Source organism: Danio aesculapii, chromosome 3, assembly GCF_903798145.1.
Source record: "Danio aesculapii chromosome 3, fDanAes4.1, whole genome shotgun sequence".
NCBI classification, from domain to species: Eukaryota; Metazoa; Chordata; class Actinopteri; order Cypriniformes; family Danionidae; genus Danio; species Danio aesculapii.
Window position 1 is genome coordinate 14011583 of NC_079437.1, and position 25581 is coordinate 14037163.

The 25581-nt window shown below is 37.1% G+C and overlaps 1 protein-coding gene across 1 annotated transcript in view; it reads left to right on the forward strand.

Annotated features, from left to right (window-relative positions):
* The window catches only part of doc2a (double C2-like domains, alpha), a 97795-nt gene that overhangs the window by 60374 nt on the left and 11840 nt on the right, over positions 1 to 25581 (forward strand). Inside the window, exons 8-10 of the mRNA XM_056453198.1 lie at positions 16361 to 16545; positions 19275 to 19356; positions 25222 to 25318. Coding sequence (XP_056309173.1) covers positions 16361 to 16545; positions 19275 to 19356; positions 25222 to 25318 — 364 coding nt within the window. The remainder of the gene's footprint in view (positions 1 to 16360; positions 16546 to 19274; positions 19357 to 25221; positions 25319 to 25581) is intronic.

A 25581-nucleotide genomic window follows, 5' to 3' on the forward strand; every position in this document is an offset into this window, starting at 1 on the left:
ATTTAACAACACACTTTACATGCCAATTTGCACATAACAGCTGCACATATAACAGTGTATATAGTAATAAACACGTACATACACTTGTCAATTTGTATATTTGCACTCACTACTTACTTCTATTTTTTAAAAATATATTTATTATCTGTTTTTTGTCCTGTCTCTGTAATTCTGTTGCACTGTAGAAGCTCTGTCACCAAAACAAATTCCTCGTATGTGTGAACATACCTGCCAATAAAGCTCTTTCTGATTCTGATTCTAAATTAGCCTTTAAGCTTAATATCAGTATCTTGTAAAATATTATGTACTGTCATAATGGCAAAGACAGAAGGAATGAGTTATGAGAAGTTAGTTATTAAAACTATCATGTAAAACAAAATCTAGTTTTTGTATTTGAAAAATGTAGCATTTAATAAGGAATTAAAATTTCGCAGGAGGGCTAATAATTTTGTCTTCAGCTGTTTATTTATTGATGTCCTTATAAGGAATTTAAAAATATATTTCTCTGCTTCATATTTGTATTATTTGATAAACAGGAGTTTCAAAATAACAAAATTTATTTGAAATTACATATTTTGTCAGTTGACACATTATAAATGTCTTTACTGACACTTTGCTTTGAGTTTGGGGTGGCATGGTGACTTAGTGGTTAGCACTGTCACTTCACAGCAAAAAGGTCACTGGTTCGAGTCCAAGCTGGGTCAGTTGGCATTTCTGTGTGGAGTTTGCATGTTCTCCCCGTGTTGGCGTGGGTTTCCTCCAGGTGCTCTGGTTTCCCCCACAGTCCAAAGACATGTGCTATAGGTGAATTGGATGAACTTGGCTGTAGTGTATGAGTGCATGTGTGAATGAGAGAGTGGAAGGGTGTTTCCCAGTACTGGGTTGCAGCTGGAAGGGCTTCCGCTGTGTAAAACATATGCTGGAATAGTTGGCAGTTCATTCCACTGTGTCAACCCCTGATGAATGAAGGGACTAAGCCGAAGGAAAATGAATGAATGCTTTGAGTTCATACATAATAGTATTTTTAAATGAATCATATTTAAAAGAATCAAATATCATAGTTCACACAAAAACATTAAGCAGCATAACTGTTTAAATGACACCATATAATAATCAGAAATATTTCTTCCACAACAAGTTATTTATATAAAGAAATTGGAATAATGATGCTTTGATATAATGGAATAAATACATTAGAATAAACCAACTGTAGTCTTAATATTACGGTTTAATTTATAAACAAATAAATGCAGTCTTGTTGAGTAGAAGTACTAATAATAAAAATATATAATAATCCACAGGGCAGCATTGTGGCTCAGTGGTTAGCACTGTCACCTCACAGCAAGAAGGTCTATGGTTTGAATCCCATCAGTTGACATTTCTGTGTGGAGTTTGCATGCTCTCCCTGTGTTGGCGTGTGTTACCTCCGGGTGCTCTGGTTTCCCCCACAGTCCAAAGACATGCGCTATAGGTGAATTGAATAAACTAAACTGGCCATAGTGTAAGTGTGTGAATGAGAAAGTGTAGGGGTGTTTCCCAGTACTGGGTTGCAGCTGGAAGGGCATCCACTGCGTAAAAAATATGCTGGATAAGTTGGCGGTTCATTCCGCTGTGGTGACCTCTGATGAATGGGACTAAGCAAAGGAATATGAATGAATGAATAATAATCCACTGATCACAAACTGTTAACCAGCAGTCTAACTATTGGATTAGACTCAAAAAATCCTCATACCTAACATTTCATATTCATGCAAATATTCCCTCTCTGAAGTGCACATTTTCAACTTAACTCTGCATAATTGTGTGCTCTCCTGCTAACAAAATTCATGAGTGGGAAACGGGCAACAACTGCAAGTGACCGTAATGTCTAAGTGGCGGTTCTTAGTGGAGTTGACCCCGTGAGGCAGGGAATTATACGTGCAGCTATTTTGTGGGTCTCTTGAGCTTTAAACCGCTAGGCTGCTCTCCTCGCTGTTTGCATTATGAGTTGTCTGTTTATAACGCAGGGGTCGCCCTTCTGTCTGTTTGTGTGTCCTCACTGTTCAATTAATGAAGGTCTGGCAACACAAAAATTCACAAACACACACACACAGTATCTGTATCTGTCCCGGCACAATTACATTAATGAAACCTCACACTTGCCAGCAAACAGGTTTGGCTTGGCATGTTTCTCACTAATGGGCAAAAAATACACAACCGCAAACCGGGCACAAACACACACACACACACACACACACGCGATGTGGCAGACATGGCTATAAGGGGAATTTCAAAGTGCAAGGTAAAGAACTAGAAATAACAAGGCTCTTTTTTAGAAAAACAAACAGGGGGAGAGAGACACTGTGATGATTACCCTATTGATCCTGTGCTTTTGCTGGTTACTGAGGGCTCGGCTGGCAAAAAGAGACGGGAGAGAGAGAGCGAGAGAGAAACAGATGGATTAAAACAAAGCAAGGCAGATAGAAATATAGCTCTAGAGTTTTTCAAATGCAAAGATGTGACACTTTGCTTATGAATGCATGGGAGGTCATTTGCAGTGTTAGATTGCTATGGTAAATGTGAAATCCCATTAGTTTAAATATATATAGGTCATTACTGTAATGTGCTACTTTTTTGAACTCTGTAACTTGAATGTGAAAAAGTTAATGGAGCTCTAGATGTTGGAATTGCAGTTATGGAAATGAGGAATGTCATGAAATTTGGGAACTTTTTTTTAGATGAGCGATTTAAAAGTGCAGCTGACCAGATTGCAATGTGGAGTTGCGTCTGTGCATATTAAACAGCTAAAATACTAGAATATGAAGCCTGCATGTTCTTTGTTAATCAGTAGTGTGCTTTCATTTGTACACTCATTGGCCACTTTATTAGGTACACCTTACTAGTACTGGGTTGGACCCCCTTTTGCCTTCATAACTGCCTTAATCCTTCATGGCATAGATTCAACAAGGTACTGGAAATATTTCTCTGAGATTTTGGTCCTTATTGACAGGACAGCATCGCGCAGTTGCTGTAGATTTGTCAGCTGCACATCCATGATGTGAGTCTCCTGTTCCACTACATCTCAAAACCGCTGTATTGGATAGAGATCCGGTGACTGTGGAGGCCATTTAAGTACAGTGAACTCATTGTCATGTTCAAGAAACCAGTCTGAGATGAATCGCGCTTTATGACATGGCGCGTTATCCTGCTGGAAGTAGCCATCAGAAGATGGGTATAAAGGGATGGACATGGTTAGCAACAATACTCAGGTAGGCTGTGGCGTTGACATGAGGCTCGATTGGTACTATTGAGCCCAAAGTGTGCCAAGAAAATATCCCCCACACCATTACACCACCACCAGCCTGAACCGTTGATACAAGGCAGGATGGGTCTATGCTTTAATGTTGTTTACACCAAATTCTGACCCTACCATCCGAATGTCTTTGCAGAAATGGAAAAATGTCACGTTCAAAGTCACTTAGATCACCTTTCTTCTCCATTCTGATGCTCGGATTGAACTGCAGCAGATCGTCTTGACCATGTCTACATGCCTAAATGCACTGAGTTGCTGCCATGTGATTGGCTGATTAGACTGTCTAAATTAGTTTTCCAGTTTTGTTGTTGTTTTTGTTTAGGAAAGGAAAGTGTCTGATGGATATAGAAAGGAAAGAGTGTATATATATATGTATGTATGTGTATATATATATATATATATATATATATATATATATATATATATATATATATATATATATATATATATATATATATATATATGTATGTATGTATGTGTGTGTGTGTGTGTGTGTGTGTGTGTGTGTATGTGTATATATATATATATATATATATATATATATATATATATATATATATATATATATATATATATATATATATATATATATATATATATATATATATATATATATATATATATATATATATATATATATATATATATATATATATATATATATATATAAAACCTTTAGTTTTAGACCACAATAATTCATTAGTATAGTGTAGGGCCTCATTTTTCCACCAATACGGCATCAGTTCATCTTGGGAAACAACAGATACAAGCCCTGCACAGTGGCCAGAAGGATTTTGAGTCATTCCTCCTGCAGAATAGTGGCCAGGTCACTACATGATGCTGGTGGAGGAAAACGTTTCCTGACACACTCCTTCAAAACACCCCAAAGTGGCTCAATAATATTTAGGTCTGGTGACTGTGCAGGCCAAGGGAGATGTTCAACTTCACTTTTAATGTTCATCAAACCACTCTGTCACCAGTCTTGCTGTGTGTACTGGTGCATTATCATCCTGATTTACAACACCATCTTCAGGATACAATGTTTGAACCATTGAGTGCACACGGTCCTCCAGAATGGTTCAGTAGGCTTTGGCAGTGACTAACACATATAGGTTAACATGAACATTACATTACATATACTTTAATGTTTCAGATCATCAAAATGATATATATTAGTCAAAGATAACACAAGTATAAATACAACATGCAGTTTTAATTGAAGGTTTTAATTATTAAGGGAAAACAAAATCCAAAACTACACAGCCCTGTGTAAAAAAAAAAAAGTGTTTATTTGTTATCATGTTAATGTTTTTATAATTATCTCAAGATATGGCACTTAATCAGCATTTTACTGTTTAAAATGAGGAAAACTATCGTCAAATCATGTTTATACACACTGTAAAACCCAACAGTCAACTTTATTAAAGGAAATGAGTGTCGTTAACTCAAAATTGACTGAAAGTTAACTCTACTTATTTGAAAAGAGTTTTGAACTCATTGTTAAAGGTAATCAGTTAATTAAATACCTCATTACTTCAACTTAAATGGAGTAAGTTCACAGTGCTCATATGGATTCGTTTTTTAACTCAAATGTTTTGTAGCAATCACTTTCCTCAAACAGTTTGAGTTGCCTTAACTTATTGGGCTTTACAGTACTCAGTTGGTTTGAGTTCTCTTCATTTATTGGGTTTTACTGTGCTCAAATTGCTTCGTTTACTCAAACGGAGCAAGTTCACAGTAATCATTAGGATTAGTTTTTGAACTTAAATGGTTGATTGCATTCGCTTTACTCAAACGGTTTGAGTTATCTTAACTTTTTGGGTTTTACAGTGCAGAAACTCAAACCTCTGCACAGTAACACTTGAAAATAACAGTTCGGTTTAGCTTGAAGAAATTGTGGCAGAAGTATATTAATTATGTACAGTAGACTCTACTTTTCAAAGTCATAATAATAATAATAATCATAAGTTAAACCCTTGGGTTTACTTCGGGTGCTCCGGTTTCCCCCATAGTACAAAGACATGCGCTATAGGTGAATTGAATGAACTAAATGGACCATAGTGTATGAGAGTGTAGGAATGTGAGAGTGTATAGGTGTTTCCCACTACTGGGTTGGAAGGGCTACCGCTGTGTAAAAACATACAGTATGCTGGAATAGTTGGTGGTTCATTCCGCTGTGGTGACCCCTGATAAATAAGCATCTTCATCTTCTCATATACTGAGATTTACATTGTTAATCATTTTAATTATATATCATGTTCTGGGCTATTACCACAAATAAAATACAGTATGCATCATGTGTTCTGTACTCATTGTTGTGATTTGTTTGTAAGGAATAGGAAATAACAAGGAAATTGAGATTACAATACGTTTCTTAAAATGTTTTAATTAGAAAAGGAAAGAAACTGAACAATGTTTCTGAATAAATTGCCAGTTTTTCTGTAATTAGTGCAGAGCGCACGGCGGCACGACTGAAAGAGCAGCATCTGTTTCAAATGTACCTCAAAATTAAAATAAAACCACTATTATTTATTTAAAAAAACAGTCGGTTTCATATTTAATTGAATATACCGAAACGCAGAGAGATGAAAAGAGCGCTCTTTATCGTGTTTTCTGCCTCAGTCTGAACTTTGATCTTCCCCATTATACTCTCTTACAGCTCCCGACCAAGATCACAGTCATTAAAACGAATGATTTAATTCGTACAGATGGTTTATCAAGTATTTCGTGTAAATATTGTTGCTCTCGTGGTGTAAGTGTTAGATATTCAGAGTCACACTTGAGCATTCTCTCCATGCATTATTAATGGGCATTCAAATAAGCTTCTCTCAAGCCCCTACGAATATGTGTGTGTGTGTGTGTGTGAGAGAGAGCATTGCACCAAATCATACAATTATGTCTCATTAAGTCTCCCAAGCTCAGAAAATCCTGAAGAGGCTATGCTTAGATCTGCCCGTTTCCCCTTTGAAAGCCATCGAAGCAGAGCTGAGACTAAACAGAGCAGGAAGAGAACATGATAAATGACTGTGTTTGATAGAGGATGAGTCTGAATCCTACAGGAAGACGATGACAAAAGTTTTCCATTTTAGGACAGATTAAACGTGGCCTTTCATTAGAATCAATGTTAGTTTTTTGTTTATGGAAATTTGGCACAGCGTGTGAATTCAAGAAGGGAAGAAATAAAAAATTTTAATTAACGTTTCCCGAAAACAACAGATTGGCATGGTTTAAAATTGAGTGCATAGATGTCACACTCCACTAACATCATTACATGCCATAACCAGCTGTTTATAATTATTCTACATGTTGAACATTCTCTGATTTTACCCACAGGGAGTCCTTGTCATTGTCGGTTGTAAGTCTCCTACTCCATCACTTTTAATACAGATGATTTATTTCAGTGCGTGCAAGAGTTTAGCATGGACCACTTATCATACTCTGTTTAAAAAAAAATTCAGAGTTACTCATAATTCATCTATGGTTTCCTAACAAAAATCAGTTAACGTAACATATTTAAGTGGTTTGAACTTAAAACTATAAGTTGTCCTAAAAACATCTCAAGAATTGTGTTGTTTCAGCTCATTTTAAGTAGGTTAAAGGCCCGTGAAGTGCTTTGAAATGTGCACTTTTATTCGATGTTTGATGTAATCTCAACCGAAACATGAAGAGAGGGTTGGACATAGTGTAGCTCCTCCCCTTTTTATAAAACAGCCAATAGCGTTTTGTTTTATCACCGCTGTGCCAGTGAGAGTGGTTGAGCACAAGTGCATCAATTGAGAATTGTCTGGAACGGGGCGGGGCATCTCAGATACCAGAGAGCATATGATTGGTCACGATTTGATGAGAAACTGAAGTATGAGGAGCCGTGAATAAAACCGTTGATCTATTTAGGCGGAAGTGACAAACTACAAGCTTTACATGTTTATATCGGTTTTACATGTTTACATCGGTCTCCTAAAATTGAATTTTGTCACTGTTTTGGTGCGCACTAGCTTATAAATATCCTAAAAACTAACAATACTGATACTAACATCTAAAAAAACTTATTTTAATTTAATTGGACCTTTAAACAAGCAGCAAAACAAATTTTTGTGTGTGTATATATGCTACCAGTCAAAGAATTGGAATCACTATGATTTATTTGTTTAATAATAAACACTTTTTGCTCAGAAAGGTTGTATTTATTGAAGAAACTAAACATGGAAATTGTGTAAAGTTAGTGCAATATAAATAACTGTTATTTTATTGGATGTAGTTTAAAATGCAATTAATTCTTGCGTTTTAAAGCAGATTTTTAAAGTGTCACATAATACTTCAAATAATCTAAAGTATCATGATCTGCTCAAAAAGAAACATTTATTATTTTGTTTTATTTTATGTGAAGTTTATTTATAAAGTAATTTCAAGAGAATCACGTGCTTATGATTGTTCTCAGCTGGTCCTGCATCAGCTCATGATTGATTCTCCAATCATAATAACCAGATTGGATATAAATAACCAGAGTTTTCTTATCGTTGTATCTTCGTCTAGAAGAATCCCACCTCTACCCACCCCTACTCCTCTTCCTTCCTTAGCACTGTTGCCTCATAGCAAGAATGTCCCTTCTAAACCAGTTGACCTTTCTGTGTGGAGTTTGCTCGTTCTCCCAGTGCTCGCGTGGGTTTTCCCCGGGTTCTCCGGTTTTCTCCCACAGTCCAAAAAACATGCAACCTATTTAAACTGAACATACCAAATTGAAACCATAGCCCATAGCCATAGCTCTTAGCGAGTCCACCTCTCCTCAGCCATCCTATATCTGTCATTAGCCAGAAATAAGCCAGGGGGAGTTCATCGAGTTCTACCTGAGCTCAAACTCCCCTCTCGCCCTGCAAACGGGAGGGAGCCTAAAGCAAGTGGACTTATAAGCTCAGGGCTCTCTCCCAGGACAGCATGCCAAACAAGCTTTATTATCAATTATCAGCTAAGTGGGAACTCTTGAAATTATTTTATTTTCCATTTGGGAAAAAATGCCTTTTTTTTTTTTCTCAGTTCGATATAATACCATTTAAATGCTTTATTAAAAAAATATTTTGTTTATTCACCAAAATAACTTGTTCAAGAATAAGGTTTGAAGAGTTCACACTTCTATAATAATAACTTTGATAATAATAGCAGGTTTGGCATGCTGTCCCAGGTGAGAAACCTGAGCTCTGAGATAACTGAGCCCATGGGGCTCCCGCCTGGTCAATGAGCATGTAAGGGGTCAAGATCAGGCAGTTCTCGAGAGCTCTCACTGGTAAAGAGGGAGATGGGGTGGATGGGGGATTCTTCAAAAAACAAAGACAAGGGAGTAAAGCCGCTGTCACACTGGACTTTGCTCCCCATAGTCTTCCATTCATATGCACGCGAATACATCACACCGGAATTGAAAGCTCATGCGACTTTTAAGTAGTTTCGCAGTTCGCTGTGTTTCAAAGTTCAAGCTTGGTAAAATCTGAAATCGCATCTCGTGACTGCGTGAGACCAAACGAAGATCAAGACATGAGCTCTCTGGACAGAAATTTAAAATATGGTCCAATCGCTCGCTTTTAAAATGTCTAATCATCTTGTTTATTCCTGCCTCTTTTCCCAGCACCGTACAACAGAATTTCACATGCTCAAACTCGTGTGACCACGGCATAAGGCTAGACGGGTTATTTATAGTGAGTTTGGAATAATCCAAATAGTTTACTAATGATTACAGATGAGAGACCAGCCGCGATCAATCATATCACGTGCTCCTCTCAAAATTAGTTTGTGAAACTTTACAAATCCATTTATAATGTAAAAAAATTATTTGATTTTTGATTTTTTTTTTTTTTAAATCAAATAATTCTAAAAGAAAAATGTATCTGTTTCCATGTCACTATAAAAAATTTCAGCACTGATAATTCTAAGAATCGTTATTAGTGATTTTTCATTAATAATTACAGATCATACAAAAACGGAAGACTGGAGAAATGATGAAAATTCAGAATAGAATGACAAGAGTAATTTAATCTTAATTTTATTTAAAATTGTAACAATATTTTTATTGTATTTGTGATCAAATGCAGCCTTGGTGGGCAGATTAGCTTTTTAAAAGTCTTACTGATTCCATACTTTTGATTGATAGTGTGTGTATCTGTGTATTTATAGTCCCTGTGTTTAGACTTTCATGGTCTGGTATTCTCTCAGTTGATGTCTGTTTTCACCCCATGTTCTTCCTGTGTTCATCCATGTAAGTGTGTACCAATAAATCTACGTGTTTTGATAATCCTGCGATCCTGTGCCTTCCTAAAGTCAACCCAGGCATTACACCAATAGTCCATGACTAAGCACACTACTCCAAGAAACCATTTATATGCCTTGACCATTTTTACAATTGAGGATGAATAAATAAACTATTATGATGAATTATTTAAAAACATTTGAAACCATGTACTGAAAATTAGCATAGGTATTTAATTTAATGTCAATCTGTTTGACCAAAAATAAAATTTTTTTTACAAAATAACAAATGTCATACAATTACCAAAACAAATATGTACACATGGACCGACCTTTAAGGTTAAAAACGGACTGAAACTATAAAATAGATTTAGCAATACTTTTATAATGAACTGAAACAGTGTTACAGAAAAGCGAATCATCACAGTTCCAGTTAGTTTAGTGTCTGTAAGGTACTAGCTAGTGACCACATTTGTATTCAAATGATTCTCATATCCAGTCATTTGTAAGTTCAATAGCGAGCTTAAAGACACACGTCCCAAGGTTAAGTCTGGAAATCTTCCATTGACTTACACTGATTGAATATAAAAATGTAGCCATTGAAGTGGTGTTACATTTACATATTTGCATATGGAATTTTGATTGGTCTGCAATATAATATAATATAATATAATATAATATAATATAATATAATATAATATAATATAATATAATATAATATAATATAATATAGTATAATATAATATAATATAATATAGTATAATATAATATAATATAATGTAATATAATATAATATAATATAATATAATATAATATAATATAATATAATATAATATAATATAATATAATATAATAGTGACCAAAGACTTTTGCACTGTAATTATGGGTCCACACATCTGCCTCTGCACCACACAATGAGACAGAGTTTATTCTTGCATAAATTACTGTAAACAAGGCATGATGCAGCATTTCATATGCATCTCATTTTAGCCATAAACATAGGCCTTCTTAAAACCTCAACATTATTCTTTTGCTGCCTAGCAACCGCTGCTATTTTCAACAGAACATGTCTAATCAAGTTCCCTCAATCAGTCATTTGGCACTTAAATATAAGGGTGTGTCTCAATCAGCTCTCTATTACAGCTGTTTGTTCACTACCCCAGGGGGTCTTCATTGTTAAAATCCTTTCAAGACACTAAAATGCACAAAGTAATTCCTTCAAAATGGTCACAAAGCAAATCATTTTTACAATACCTTTTCCTGTGATTATATGCACACTATTATTTACTATTGTGCGGATAGAGATGTGACTAGTCGGATTTAGTGCATTGCTTTCTAGTTCCTAGAACTATTGGCTGTGAGTTTGTACTCTAGAAACTAAAAGATTTTAGCAGCAACTTCTTGGGGAAATAAATCAGTTTCTACTTTAAAGTAGGATTCAACCCAGCACAATATTAACTACTATTGATGTGAGTGTTTCGTACATTGGGATAAAAGCATTCCATACAAAACACTGGCACAGTTAACATAACTCATTTTCACTAGCCGTGTTTCCACTATCACGCCTAAAGCGAGTATGCCAGGGCAAGCCAGGGCCAGTCACTTTTCCACTGTCCCTTCCGGGGCCTGATCGAGCCAAAGCGGGGCTTTCTCGGGGTCAGAGGCTGAATACCTTGGGTCAAAGAGGGCCAGCTAGGGCATTGGGGAAGAGTGGAAAGAGAGGTGGAGTTTGCCCAAGTCTGGCAAAGATAGCATGCCGCCATTACAACATTTTTCCGATCACACACGAGTACATGCGCCAAAAAATAAATAAATAAGGGAAAGAAAAACATTTAGCTGGTCAGTTTAAGATAGGCTATTCCATAAAACACCTTATAGGCTTTTTGCTTAAGATCACCCTTATGTTTCCCTTTTAAATGTAAGGGTGTTGCATAAAAAAATAAAGTAGTCTTAATTTAATGAGTGATTTTTCTTTGCTGCGTCCTCTTTGATGTTTCAATAACGCATAATAATCTTTACACCACATTAAAGACACAATAGCCAGTAACTTTCAGTTGTCGAGAGTTTTTGTCAAGTTTAAATGTTGTGTTTGTGCATGAAACGTGCGTGTTTAGATGCATGTGTGTGTGAGAGAGACTCTGCGAAAGAGAGCTTGCTTCACAGCTCTGTCGATCTCAAAAAGCACGGCTCGCACTAGCCCGACAGTGGAAATGCGGCAACTGAGTGGTACAGTACAGTACTGGTCACCTTTAACAGGCTTGTGTCTCCACTGTCAAATGGTATCAATGGTATCCTTTTGGTAGACATGGTGTTCAACAGAATGTTGCAGTCGATGTGATTCTCACTTGAAGTTCACATTTTGCATGAGAAGCACTTCTTACTAAACAAATGCTTTATAAACATAAATACCTATGTTTAAATAAATGTTAATTACTAACCTTACTGTGAACAGGATTTGATTATAGTTGCAGGTCAATGATAATGCGAAATAGCCTACTGTAACGTCTGCAATTTATATAAAATTAAAAAAATAAATAAAACATTTATGAACACATACAGAGACTTAGAGTCTGAAATGTTACTAATTACAAAAAATACCCAAAACACAGATTTAGGCCTTATTTGGGTTCATAAATGATACAAAACGTATACAGTTGATACAAACTTCTCATCTTTATTTTTCACCAACACATGTAACTTTAAGATCTTGTTAAAGAAAGCAATTCGGTCATTCTTAATTCATTGTGCACTCTTTGAGCTCTGGTCGACCATGGCTTGTTATATGTGCATCCAGTCCATATGTACAAAAGTGCATCCAGAAAGTATTCATAGCACTTCACTTTTTCCACATTTTTTATGTTTCAGCCTCATTCCAAAATGTATTAAATTCATTTATTTCCTCAAAATTCTACACAAAATACCCCATAATGACAATGTGACAAAAAGATTATTTTGAAATTGTTGTAAATTTATTAAAAATAAAAAACCTGAAAAATCACATGTACAGAAGTATTCACAGTCTTTGCCGTGAAGCTCTAAATTGAGCTCAGGTACATTCTGTTTCCACTGATCATTCTTGAGATGTTTTTAGCAGCTTTTACCTGTGGTAAATTTAATTGATTGGACATGATTTGAAAAGGCATACACCTGTCTATATAAGGTCCCAGGGTTGGCAGTCATGTCAAAGCACAAACCAAGCATGAAGATAAAGGAATTGTCTGTAGACCTCTGAAACAGGATTGTCTCAAGGCACAAGGCTGGGGAAGGTTACAGAAAAATTTCTGCTGCTCTGAACGTTCCAATGAGCACAGTGGCCTCCATCATCCATAAGTTTGGAAGATGTTTGGAACCACCAGGACTCTTCCTAGAGCTGGCCAGCCATTCAAGCTGAGTGATCGGGGGAGAAGGGCCTTAGTCAGGGAGGTAATCAATAACCCAATGGTCACTCTGTCTGAGCTCCAGCGTTCGTCTGTGGAGAGAGGAGAACCTTACAGAAGGACAACCATCTGTGCAGCAATCCACCAATCAGGCCTGTATGGTAGAGGGGCCAGATGGAAGCCACTCACCGCCTGGAATTTGGCAAAAGGCATCTAAAGGACTCTCAGACCATAAGAAACAAAATGCTCTGGTGTGATGAGACTAAAATTGAACTCTTTGGAGTGAATGCCAGGCGTTATGTTCGGAGAAAACCAGGCACCGCTCATCACCAGGCTAATACCATCCCTACAGTGAAGCATGGTATCATGCTGTGGGGATGTTTTTCAGCAGCAGGAACTGGAAGACTAGTCAGGATAGAGGGAAAGATGAACGCAGCAATGTACAGAGACATCTTGAATGAAAACCCGCTTCAGAGTGCTCTTGACCTCAGACTGGGGCGATGGTTCATCTTTCAGCAGGACAATGACCCAAAGCACACTGCCAGAATATAAATGGAGTGGCTTCACAACAACTTGGTGAATGCCCTTGAGTGTCCCAGCCAGAGCCCAGACTTAAATCCTACTGAATATCTCAGGAGAGATCTTAAAATGGCTGTACACCATCGCTTCCCATCCAACCTGATAGAGCTTGAGAGGTATTGCAAAGAGGAATGGACAAAAATTCCCAAAGACAGGTGTGCCAAGCTTGCGGCATCATATTCAAAAAGACTTGAGGCTCTAATACGCTTATTTCACGCGGCCGCCATTTTAAAGAACCAAAGCGAGGCTGCGGTGGGAAGAAACCCGGAAGTATAGGAACAGCACTGTAAACATTGCAACAACATGCTGTGGACTACAAACCTCCAGCTGTTGCAGAGATTTCTAAATGCAGAAATGGTGTAAACATCACTTTAATATTATTCAGTTAAGTTTAATTTAAACAATTAAAAGCAATTTGGCATCAAACAACATCACTTTAAGAGTAATATGCTCAAGTGTCCTCCTAGGCTTCAGTACATGGCACCAGTTAAACACCATGGGGACGCTTTCCTGCTTCAGTCTATGTAACCCGGTGAGCGATAAAACACTGCAGTCCTCTGTAGCACACTCTCGTGTTGTCTGTAATAGTGTTGTCCCGATACTGAAGTTTTAAAACCGGCTAACACCGAAGCACCGCTGAGCGTGGAAGACTCGACTGTTCACAGCTGCATCGCGCTCCAGTCTCTGTGTATCTGTGTTTGCACTCAGTTTACCGCTCTTCACCCAGTGCAAACACACATACATGGAGACTGGAGCGCGAAGCAGCCGTGGAGATCAGTCGAGTCATCACGCAAATCACTCGTCTGTGTTTGTGCCGGTTTGTGCTCGGTAAACAGCAGAGGGTAAACTGATGACCTTCTTGGCCAATCACAAGCATTTCAATTGAGCACGTGAACACAATGGCAAATCAGCGCTGCTTTAAGAAAGCCATCAACAGTGCCTTAAATGTTAGCGGGAAATTGACGTTTTTTCTTTAAATTCAGTATCGTGACATGTCTAATATAGTGAAAGAATCAGTTCATTAACTCGCGTTTGATAAATGGCGTCTAAAACGTGTGTTTGGGAAAGAAAACGTTAGCTAACTAGTGCCGTTTCCCTTAATTTAGCTGAGAATGAGCTCTGATATCCCTTTTTATTTTCACCATTCATTCAGAACGGACCTTCTGGTCACTCGGAAGGCGGTGAAATTATACATTTGTGTCACTTTCTCTTCGCTGATAAGATATACAGCCAAGTACACAACGTTCCTATGCAACTCCCAACGATATCTCCGGGTTTCTTCCCACCGCAGCCTCAATTTCGCTTATAAAAATGGCGGCCGCGTGAAATCAGTCTATTGCTGCCAAAGGTGCATCAACAAAGGATTGAGCAAAGGCTGTGAATACTTCTGTACATGTTATTTTTCGGGTTTTTATTTTTAATAAATTTGCAACAATTTCAAATAATCAATTTTTTTACATTGTCATTATGGGGTATTGTGTGTAGAATTTTGAGGAAATAAATTAATTTAATTTGGAATAAGGCTTTAACATAAAAAATGTGGAAAAAGGGAAGCGATATGAATACTTTCCGGATGCACTGTATATATTACTAGGGTTCAATGTTTCAGCTGTGTATTTAAAAATGGCGTTTCCTTTGTTTCCATTCTCCTGGCTTGTGCACACGCTAGTGATGTTTCTCTGTAAACCAATAGCGTTCAGCTACGTGTCTGGCTCCACCTTTTGGTACCCTTTTGTTCTGCTAAAAAAGTAGTACGGTGCGGTTCGCTTTTTGGAACTTTTGACAGTGGAAAGGCCATAAAAGCATACCGACCTGTAACGTACCATTCAGTGGAAGCGGGCCAGTAGAAAGCTATATACATGCTGCACTGTAAAAAATATCTGTTAATTAATGGTTTCCTTATTTTGTGACAAATAAGTCTGTAAAATAACAGAAAACACACTGGCTGTCTATTATGAGGTTTTTGTAACATAATATACAACACTAAGCCAGACATTATATCACTTGAAACTATTACAAAATAATAAAAGTCACTTTTTCAAACTTTTCAAGGTCAAAAGTTGTTGGAAGAAAGATCAAAGTCCCATAATACAATTCAAAAGCATAAATAAATGGGGAAAAATAAAAAATAAAATACCAAAAAATGCTAATTGTTTTTCTCAACCTTGATGAGTGTAGCATTATAGGTTGTCAAGGAGATGTTCTCCCCTATCCTGCCTTTTTGATCTTTCAGTTGCAAAACCTAAACACAAATTTCCCACAACAAAAACACAGCTTCAGTCATGGTATTTTCTATTCTCCAGTTGTTGATTTAACTGAATCTCCAGCTTAATGTCATAGCTGCTGGCTTACGTCACTTCAAAGTTCCTGGAGACTGCAAATGCCACTAGAAAAATGGCCTGAGGGGAAACCGTAGTTCTCCAGGGACCACCCTGATAGCTAGTTGCTATAACTGAATTCCTAACTTACCTGGAGCAAAATCCCCTTATGCATTCATTCATGTATAGCTGCCTTTCCACCCCATAGTGACTGTGTTGATTCTCAAGTAGCCATATCCAAACAATGCCACATTTTATATGCACATAATTTTAGCTTTAAAACCGCACCCACGTAAAACCTCAACATTATACTTTTGCTGCCTTGTTGAAACCGCTGGTGTTTCCATCAGAAAATGCATAAGCTAGTTACATTTTTAGACCTAACCTTTTCAATAAAATGTAAACAAATTTTTATTTCTAAAGCGCTTTTACAATATAGATTGTGTTAAAGCAGATTAACATAGATGGAGAACAGAGAATAAATAAGCATGACAATATTTCGAATAGTGGAACATTGCAATAAAATAAACACATCTAAACTGACCTTTATTTCTTCCTTCCTACAGTGGGAGAATGAACAAATGACGAGTTTGGAAGAGAGGGGTCGTTTGCTGCTTTCGCTGCAGTTCCTTCCCCCACCTGCAGAGGGCGAAGGAGAGTCCCGGCGAGGGGGATTGTGTGTCGGAGTGCTGCGCTGTGCTCATCTGGCCGCCATGGATGTAAATGGCTTCTCAGATCCCTATGTGAAAATGTAAGATTTCACCAAACAACACTACTGTAAATGCAGTGAAAAAAGATCTCATTGCTTAGATTAGATTACATTTAGATTGCATTAGGTTTGTCTTTCGTCATTTCAGCAGATTAGAAGTGCAGAGTCAATTAAAGATGCAGTTTCTAAACAGTAGTGCAAATAACAATGTATATGAATTAGTACCGGGCAAAGATTAATGGTGATTATTTGCATCCAAAATTGAGAAATGCACTTTGTTCTGACATAATATATGTGTGTGTATTATGTACATTTATTATGTTATACACACAATCAAAACTACAAAACAATTGTGTTCCATAGATATTTAAATTATAATTTGTATCACATACACATATATTTTATATCTAAATATAAATAAACATTTTCTGAAATATATACATGCCTGTGTGCATTTATATTTACATAATACATATACACACACAAACTTTGTAAAAAATATATATATTGGATACGATTAATCATGATTAATTTTTCCCCAGCATTAATAAAAATACGTAAATAAAAAATAAAAAATATGTGACCCTGGACCACGAAACTGAAATTTTGAAATTGAGATTTGTACAACACGTGTAACGCGGGAGAGTGTGGATCCAAATGCAGGATTTTTTAGAAAGAGAATTGTCAGGCAGGCAATTATCACTATCAGGAGCAAACGGATGTATACAGAATGGTCAGTACAGGCATGCAGCAAACAACATAAACAAACAAACAAGGCAAGGGTCTAACACTGCAAAACAAGGCAAGGAAACTGCGTCGCAGTGTTAACTTGACATAAACAAGACTCAGCCCTGATGTGTGTGTGCGCTGTATAAATAGTCAATGTAATCAGTCTTTGACAATCCTCCGGCTGTGTGTATGCAATCAGTCAGGATCAGGAACCAGTGTGAGTGTGTTTGGTGCATGACTGGATCTTCTAGACCAAAATGCCAGATTTATAGTCCGTTAGTGATCTGCAACAGCTAAATCGATGATAATCATAACAACATGAAAGGAAGTCAGAATTATTAGCCCCCCTGAATTATTAGCCGTTTATTTTTTTCCCCAATTTCTGTTTAACGGAGAGATTTTTTTTAACACATTTCTAAACATAATAGTTTAGTAACTCATTTCTAATAACTGATTTATTTTATCTTTGTCATGATGACAGTAAATAATATTTGACTAGATATTTATCAAGACACTTCTATACAGCTTAAAGTGACATTTAAAGGCTTAACTAGGTTAATTAGGTTAACTAGGCAGGTTAGGGTAATTAGGCAAGTTATTGTATAATGATGGTTTGTTCTGTAGACTATCGAAAAAAACATAGCTTAAAGAGGCTAATAATATTGACCTTAAAATGTTTTTAAAAAAAATGTAAAACTGCTTTTATTCTAGCCGAAATAAAGCAAATAAGACTTTCTCCAGAAGAAAAAATATTATCAGACATACTGTGAAAATGTCCTTGCTGGGAAATATTTAAAAAAGAAAAAAAAAATCAAAGGGGGGCTAATGACGTGTGTGTGTGTGTGTGTGTGTGTTTGTGTGTGCGTGCGTGCGTGCGTATGTGCATGTGTATGTGTGTATATTCAGCGTTCATAGTACATCCATCTGTAAATATCACCATAGTTTTTCTATAACTGCACTTTATAACTTATACCTGTATCCTGCACTTGCTGCTATTGCACTGCTGGTTAGACCGAAACTGCATTTCGTTGCCTTGTACTTGTACATGTACATGTGTAATGACAATAAAGTTGAATCTAATCTAATATAAAAAAAAATATATATATAGAAAGAAGCTCTGAGTTTTGAGATCTTAAAGAGCAGGTTGGATTGTTGCGAGACAGAAGGTTGGTTAGATAAACAGGAGCTAGATTATTTAAAGCTTTATAGGTTAGAAGCAATATTTTGTATATAATATTAGTAAAGGGACTAAGTCGAAAAGAAAATGAATGAATGAGTTATAAGGTAAAAAGGCATAATGCCATCATAATGCAAATGAAGCATAAAGTATAAATAAAAAGGGGAATATACAGTAAGGTGCATAATACAGTGAGGCATGTAAATAGACGCCAACAAAAAAGAGAAAAACTGAAATGGCCAAAGATAAAAAAAAAAAGAACAGACATTTTGAAGAAAGATGCCATAAACAAATCTCTGAGGTGGACAGCGAGTAGGAGAAACTGTAAAGCGAGAGAGAAAAAGAGAGAGAGATAGTATAATAAGGCTAAAAAAAACACTCTACGTCCTACGTCTTTCCTCTGATGTGTCTCTGCATCTCACTCTCTCATTTGTGCCCCCCTCTAATCTCTCATTATTTCTCACATCATGTATTAAAATAAACGCTCCCAAACAGTTCTTCCTCCCCAGGCAAAATGGCATAAGAACAGACAGGACCCCCACCCACGCTCGCATCCCTTCCAGTATCTCTCTCTCTCTCTCTCTCTCTCTCTCTCTCTCGCAAACACACACATACACATTCTCTCTTTTCCTCAGGATCAAAGCCATATTCGAACTGTGTGTCTTGGGGGGAGGGTGGCTGAGAGTTAACAGCAGTACATAAAGCAAATCAAATTTTTATGGAGGCCAGTGGGACGTCACCAGGAGAAAAGCCGAAACGCAAACAGCTCCGAGCAAACGTGTCCGGAGTCGGTTTCGTATGCGCGTGCTTGTTTTAATCTCCTGCTCTCCTCACTTTGTTCTGCTATCTGCCGTTCTCTTTCCAGATACCTGAAGCCAGATGTGAAGAAGAAATCCAAACACAAAACGTCAGTGATTAAAAAGACCCTCAACCCAGAATTCAACGAGGTATGCATGTGTTTGAAGAAGCTGGCGGGGAGTTTTGGCACGCTCGTTTCAGTACTCCTGCGCATGTGTGTGTCAGGCGTTTTGAGTGTTAATGAGATGTCTGCTCCAATATTTCCTTGCACTGTATCTGCGCTCGCTTCACATTATTCACATTGCCAAAAGACTTATGGGTTGTTGAGGTGACGTTGGATTTTCAACTGTCGCACATGACGAAATTGAATATAATTAGTATTGTCGTCATTTAAAATGCAGTAATTGGTTAAACTTTTCCTTCGTCCTCCATGGAGCTCTTGTTATAAATACTACTGTAAATCTTTGAGCCACATCTCAAAACTGTCCTATAGTGTGACGGTCTCAACTAGCATAGTTCAATAAATTACAGCTCTAATAAATTAAAAAGAAAATCATAAATAAATAACTCCCCATCAAACAATTGTGTTTAATAGACGTCTAATAGACATCTAAAAGTAGACAGCTTGGCTAAAACAAGGCTAAACTTGGGGTGTCAGTGAAAATCTAATAGACATCTAAGAATAGCCCAAAACTAGACTAGTCGTCAAATAGTCAGATTAGACAGACTTTATATGTGTAGTCATTCATTTCTGTTTATTTGATGATTGAGTCTAGTTTAGGCCGATTCATAGTCTAGTTGGATTTTCACTGGCAGCCCAGATTTAGCCTTGTTTTAGCTAAGACGACTATGTTTAGACGTCTATTAGACATTTATTAGACATCTTTTAACAAATTACAAGTACTCAAATTACTGTAATTGAGTAGTTTACCTCAGGAATTGTATTTTTTTTTATAATTTTTTGGGGGGTTTTCACCTTTAATGGACAGGACAGTATAGAGTATTGACAGGAAAGCATTGGGAGCAGAGAGAGGGGAAGGTTTGATATAGGACCGTGAGGCAGGAATCGAACTCGGGTCGCCGTGAGCACTGTAGTGCATGTGCATAGTGCATGTGTACTTTTACTTCACTATTTTCCTTTTCACATGCAGGTACTACCTAATTATTTTTCTTATCTACAGGGATTGGCTGAGTAAAAAAATCAGTCCTCTGATTCCTGTCTAATTAAATCACACATAGCAAACCGCATCATGTTGAACTACCTCAAGACATGTGCACTTTATAAATGCAACAAACCGTTAGGAAGCATTAAGTGTCCAGGAAGATACAAAATATTTAAATGCAATGATCGAGAGACTGTTTAAAGACTGCATGTCACTGATGAGAAAATGAAGGATGTCGACTGGATGATGTCTGAAATTGCCAAAAGACCTTAAACAATCACTACAAATGCACTACAGAATGTTACGTTTTACACATCCCTGCACAAATTGCATGCTTCAACCTTTCAGTGTAATACTTGCCATTCACTACTCTTGAGTGCTTCTGAAAGCTCTACTTTTACTCATACCTTGAGTAATATTAACAACAGATACTTTTACTCTACTTGCGCTACATTTTTGGGCAAGCAATGGTACTTTTATTCGAGTATGAATTTCAATACTCTTTCCACCACTGCTCGTGTCTTAATTTTACAAGTGGCTATTTTATCCATATATTTCTAAAAACATACAAACTTGATAAATTGTGTCAGTAAACTATGTATTCTAGTGTGACAATATAAATGTGCCCATTTTAATTCAGGCAATTCTGCACAAGTCTTTACTTAGTTTAAGGACCACATTTATGATCATTCGATCGAAGCTTTTCTCTCAGAAGAAGTGTTGGTCACACTTCATTTTTACTTTCCGTTTGTTGAATTTACATTTACATTTAGTCATTAGGCAGACGCTTTTATCCAATGCGACAAGGAAGCAATTTACACAACTATAAGAGCAACAGTGAATAAGTGCTATAGGCACGTTTCAGGTGTGAATTTAAGATACATTGCACCTACATGCCAACGAATTCTCATTAGATTATAAGTAGACTGTTAGGTTGGGGTTAGTGTAAGTTGACATGTGTGTGCTCAGTTTTTTATAGTCAGTTAAATGTCTGTTGAAGGAGCATATCAACAGATATTAAGCAGACAGTCTACTAATACTCATATGGACCATCAAAATAAAGTGTTACCGAATTGTTTGGACTTTTTTGGAGCCACTATAATATGCAGTTTTGTTGTCCTTCGGTGTGACACCCCTATTTATCGAAACTATGTAACAAGCCATAGGAGGGGGGGGGGGGAATACAATTCATAATTTCATATAATATAAATAGCACTATATGAATGTAGCTCTGTCTTCACTTGGTAAAGGAAGAGGGCTCTGGGTTTCAAGAATAACTCCCTGAAATTGCAATTAGACAAATGACAAGATTGAAATTTAATAAATAGATCCTTCAATTCACCTTTAAGCCAATTGTTATTTATTGTTTAACTGAACATAAACAATAAAATGGGATAAAAATCAATCAATAAATCAAACCCAGCAGTTCTAACATGACAACAATACAAAAAGAATAAAAATAAAATGTACATTTCTTCAAACAGACGACTGTGTCTTAATCTTATTTCAATATACAAAGTTCACTTTATAGAGATACAATTTGTCTGTGAAATATCAAAAATGAATGAAACAGAATATCCATAATTTAACACACAAAACAAAATGAGAACCACTCAATTACGCTTATAAAAGAGCAAAATGTTCACCAACCTTCCTCTAATATTGAACAGTCACAGACCAATGGTTTGCTTCCTCTATTCCATATCACAGAGTGTTCATTCAAAAGTAATACTGTTCCCTGAGCCAATCAGATTTCGAGCATGTCCCAGGTTAAAACATCAAGTTAGATAATAGACATAAGAAAATGTCTATTATTGTGTTCTTTTCACCTAAACTATGCAAAATGTACGCAACTTCATTTGAAGAAAAAAAAAAACAAAATACACAAAAACCTTAAAATAAAATAAGATCCAGCATTTGACATTTAGTCACAGTAATGTTTATTTTACCTGGGTTACATGAAGATACAACAATGGGGATACATTGCTCTCATGGTATTTGTTTATTATTAAAGTGGACCTATTATGCACCTTTTATGAGATGTAAAATAAGTCTATGATGTCCCTAGAGTGTGTATGTGAGGTTTCAGCTAAAAATACCCCACAAATAATGTTTTATAACTTGTTGAAATCCCTTTTAGGCTTTGATCCTAAATGGGCCATTTTGGTCACTGTCACTTTAAATTCAAATGAGATTGTGCTCTTTTTCAAAAGAGGGCGGAGCTACAAATGCCTGCGTGTCCGCATAGTGGCAGATTCAAAAACAAGAGTAGCGTTCCATGCTAATGAGGGAAAGATTGTCACTAACGGACTGGGCTTTATCCCTCTGATGACACGTGCAATGGGAGAATGTCAATCAAAGTGTTTCTGCAGACTGTTTATCAAGTGCTATTAGAAAAATAATTAATATATTTTTACCATTAGAAGCTGCTTATATTCGCAGACTGTTGCCACACAACTGTGTTTAAACCCCTTATATTTATGCATAATAGGTCACCTTTAAGAGTTGTTTTTCTTAATGTTTGCTATGTCACACCATAGGACATTTTTACTTTACAAAAGTAAGCGAAGAATTGATCAAATCAGTGACCACTTATATTTCCTCAAACATCAGATTTCAAAACAAAAACATTTGTATTGCCTATTTGTCAACTACCCAAACACTCTTGTATCTTTCATCACCATGTTTCATTAGCATCACATCCCTGTTTTATTTGGACACTCTGTTTTTTTTTTTCCCTCTCTCCTCCTTCCCGTCTGTCTCACGCTTGCTCTGTCGTGTGGGCGGCAGGCGATCACCAGAAAGGCTAAGTGTTTAGTTTCCATTCACTCAGAAGTAATACACACCCAGACTGGTGGTATAATTACTGCTTGGCTCAGATCGAAGTCTGCTCGTTCCAATCTCACGCACCGCTATCTGCTTAAAAGCAGGTTTGCCCCCTGCTCCACGGGAGCCCTCTCAGCGAAACCATGATATCACATCATATCAAAGCTGTTCGTGAGGGTGCTGGAAATTCCTGGAAGGAACAAGAGGCAGAAGCTGCAGCGCTCCTCTGTGTATTATATTTAGAAATTGCTCCAGTTTCTGTTTTATGAACTGGTATGAACATGTGTGGCAGTTTCAGCTTCAGGGAGAGAGGGGAGGTCAGAAGGGGGAGGTTCAGGTGGTTTGATCCCGGCATGATTTAACCTGGCAGCCTCTATTTAGAATGCATCACTAGCTATGTTTCCATCCATCTGTTTTTATCTGCATTTGGAATATCAGATTAAAAAAATGCTTGATGGAAATGACAAGATGCGCATACATATCGAAAATGTGCTTAAAAAACACACATGCACACAACCGAGTAGGATAAACTTATGTGATAAGAAAAAATGTGCATTAATTACAATGGAAACACATTTATTGAATTAATTGCAGCATGCGCAGCAAAAAAAGCCATGATTTAGTTTTAACAGATCATGTGATATCAAAATGGGTGCAATTAATAGACAAACCAGTGGACAGACTACAATGTAAACATCTGAAATGTTGTTTTGATGGGTGGCATGGTGGCTTAGTGGTTAGCAATCTCAGTTTCCTCCAGGTGCTCCAGTTTCCCCCACAGTCTAAAGACGTGCGCTATAGGTGAATTGAATAAACTAAAATGGGCCATAGTGTGTGAGTGCACCCACTTTGAATGTTATCACTCGATTGAATGGGTGTTATCAGCTGATATATATGGGCCAGTAGGGGCCTTCTACGCCTACTGTTGGGCTCAGAAGAGTGTTTTCACATGGTTAATCAGCTATACTAATCGAGAAGCCTCCAGATCTGTTTTTACATTACTTTGATGGTTGGGTTTAGGGTTGGGGTCGGAAATTTAATAAAGTAAATAATTCTCGTTAACTTCTGGCCGTGTGTGATTTATAACTGATTAACCATGTGGATGGATGATAACAGCCTTCTGAGTCTATTAGTAATAACATTCGAATCCGCTGGTGTGTATGAATAGGATAGTGTATGGGTGTTTCCCAGTACTGGGTTGCGGCTGGAAGGGCATGCGCTGTGTAAAACATATGCAGGAATAATTGGCAGTTCATTATGATGTGGCAACCCCTGATAAATAAGGAACCAAGCTGAAGGAAAATTTAGCAATGATGTTATTTGGTCATTCTAAAACCCCTCAGCCAAAGTCTGTCATCACAGTGGTTCATTCCTCCAGAACAGTTAAGCATCTTTGCTTCCAAAGAGTGTCTTACACCTCCAATATCCACCGTGTGTTCACTGCGCTTCACCTTTTGAGGCTCAAGTAATTTATTACATAAGAAAAAAGGCCCACAGTGGCTTACTGCAGGAAATTACATTTATCTCTTATATTTGGTGCCAAGTTATCAGGAAGTGACTATTTTGTTCTCTCTGACTCACTGGATAAAAGCAGTGCTTTATCCTCAAATGTTTTATGTGATATTCCAGTTTTGCGCATTGAAACACAGCTACTTTCTATTGCCTACATGTTTATTTTTGTTGAATTCAGGCACATGGCAGGCTTCAGGCAGTGGGTGTGAGACCCCAGATGGGAACATCTGTTTGGCAGAATTATAAAATCCCATTTGTTTCTCTACAGTCTTCACGGGGTTCAGTATTTTGATCATTCCCCAGGTGGCTTCTGAGCTGTCAAAATGATGCATATGAGATCCTTCTGTGTTTAAAAATGTCTTTGAAATGAGTTAGGGGGAGATCAAAAGTGGCATTTCATAACATTTTGCCTGATAAAAGGAGAACTGTAGGCGTCACCTTTCAATCTACCTGATGATATAATGAATCTGTTGAACTGCTGAGATAATCCATGTTGTATTTTACCACCAACAGGAGTTTTTCTATGAGATCTCTCTATCTGAACTGGTTCATAAGACGCTGGAGGTCACAGTATGGGACTATGATCTGGGAAGATCCAACGATTTCATAGGTGAGCGCACGCAATTATCATCTGATGAGGAGACTGATGCAACAATATGAAAATTTGGGCCAATACTGATACGCTGACATTTATTTTCATGTAACGGACAATTATATTCATCTCAAGGACAATGTTGTAATGTAAAACAATACATTTGTGACCCTGGACCACAAAGTCACACTGTAAAAATGCTGGGTTTCACACAATTCCTTTGTGGCTGAATTCACACTGCAGATCTTGCTGGTTGATTCAGATTTTGTGACTGTATCCAA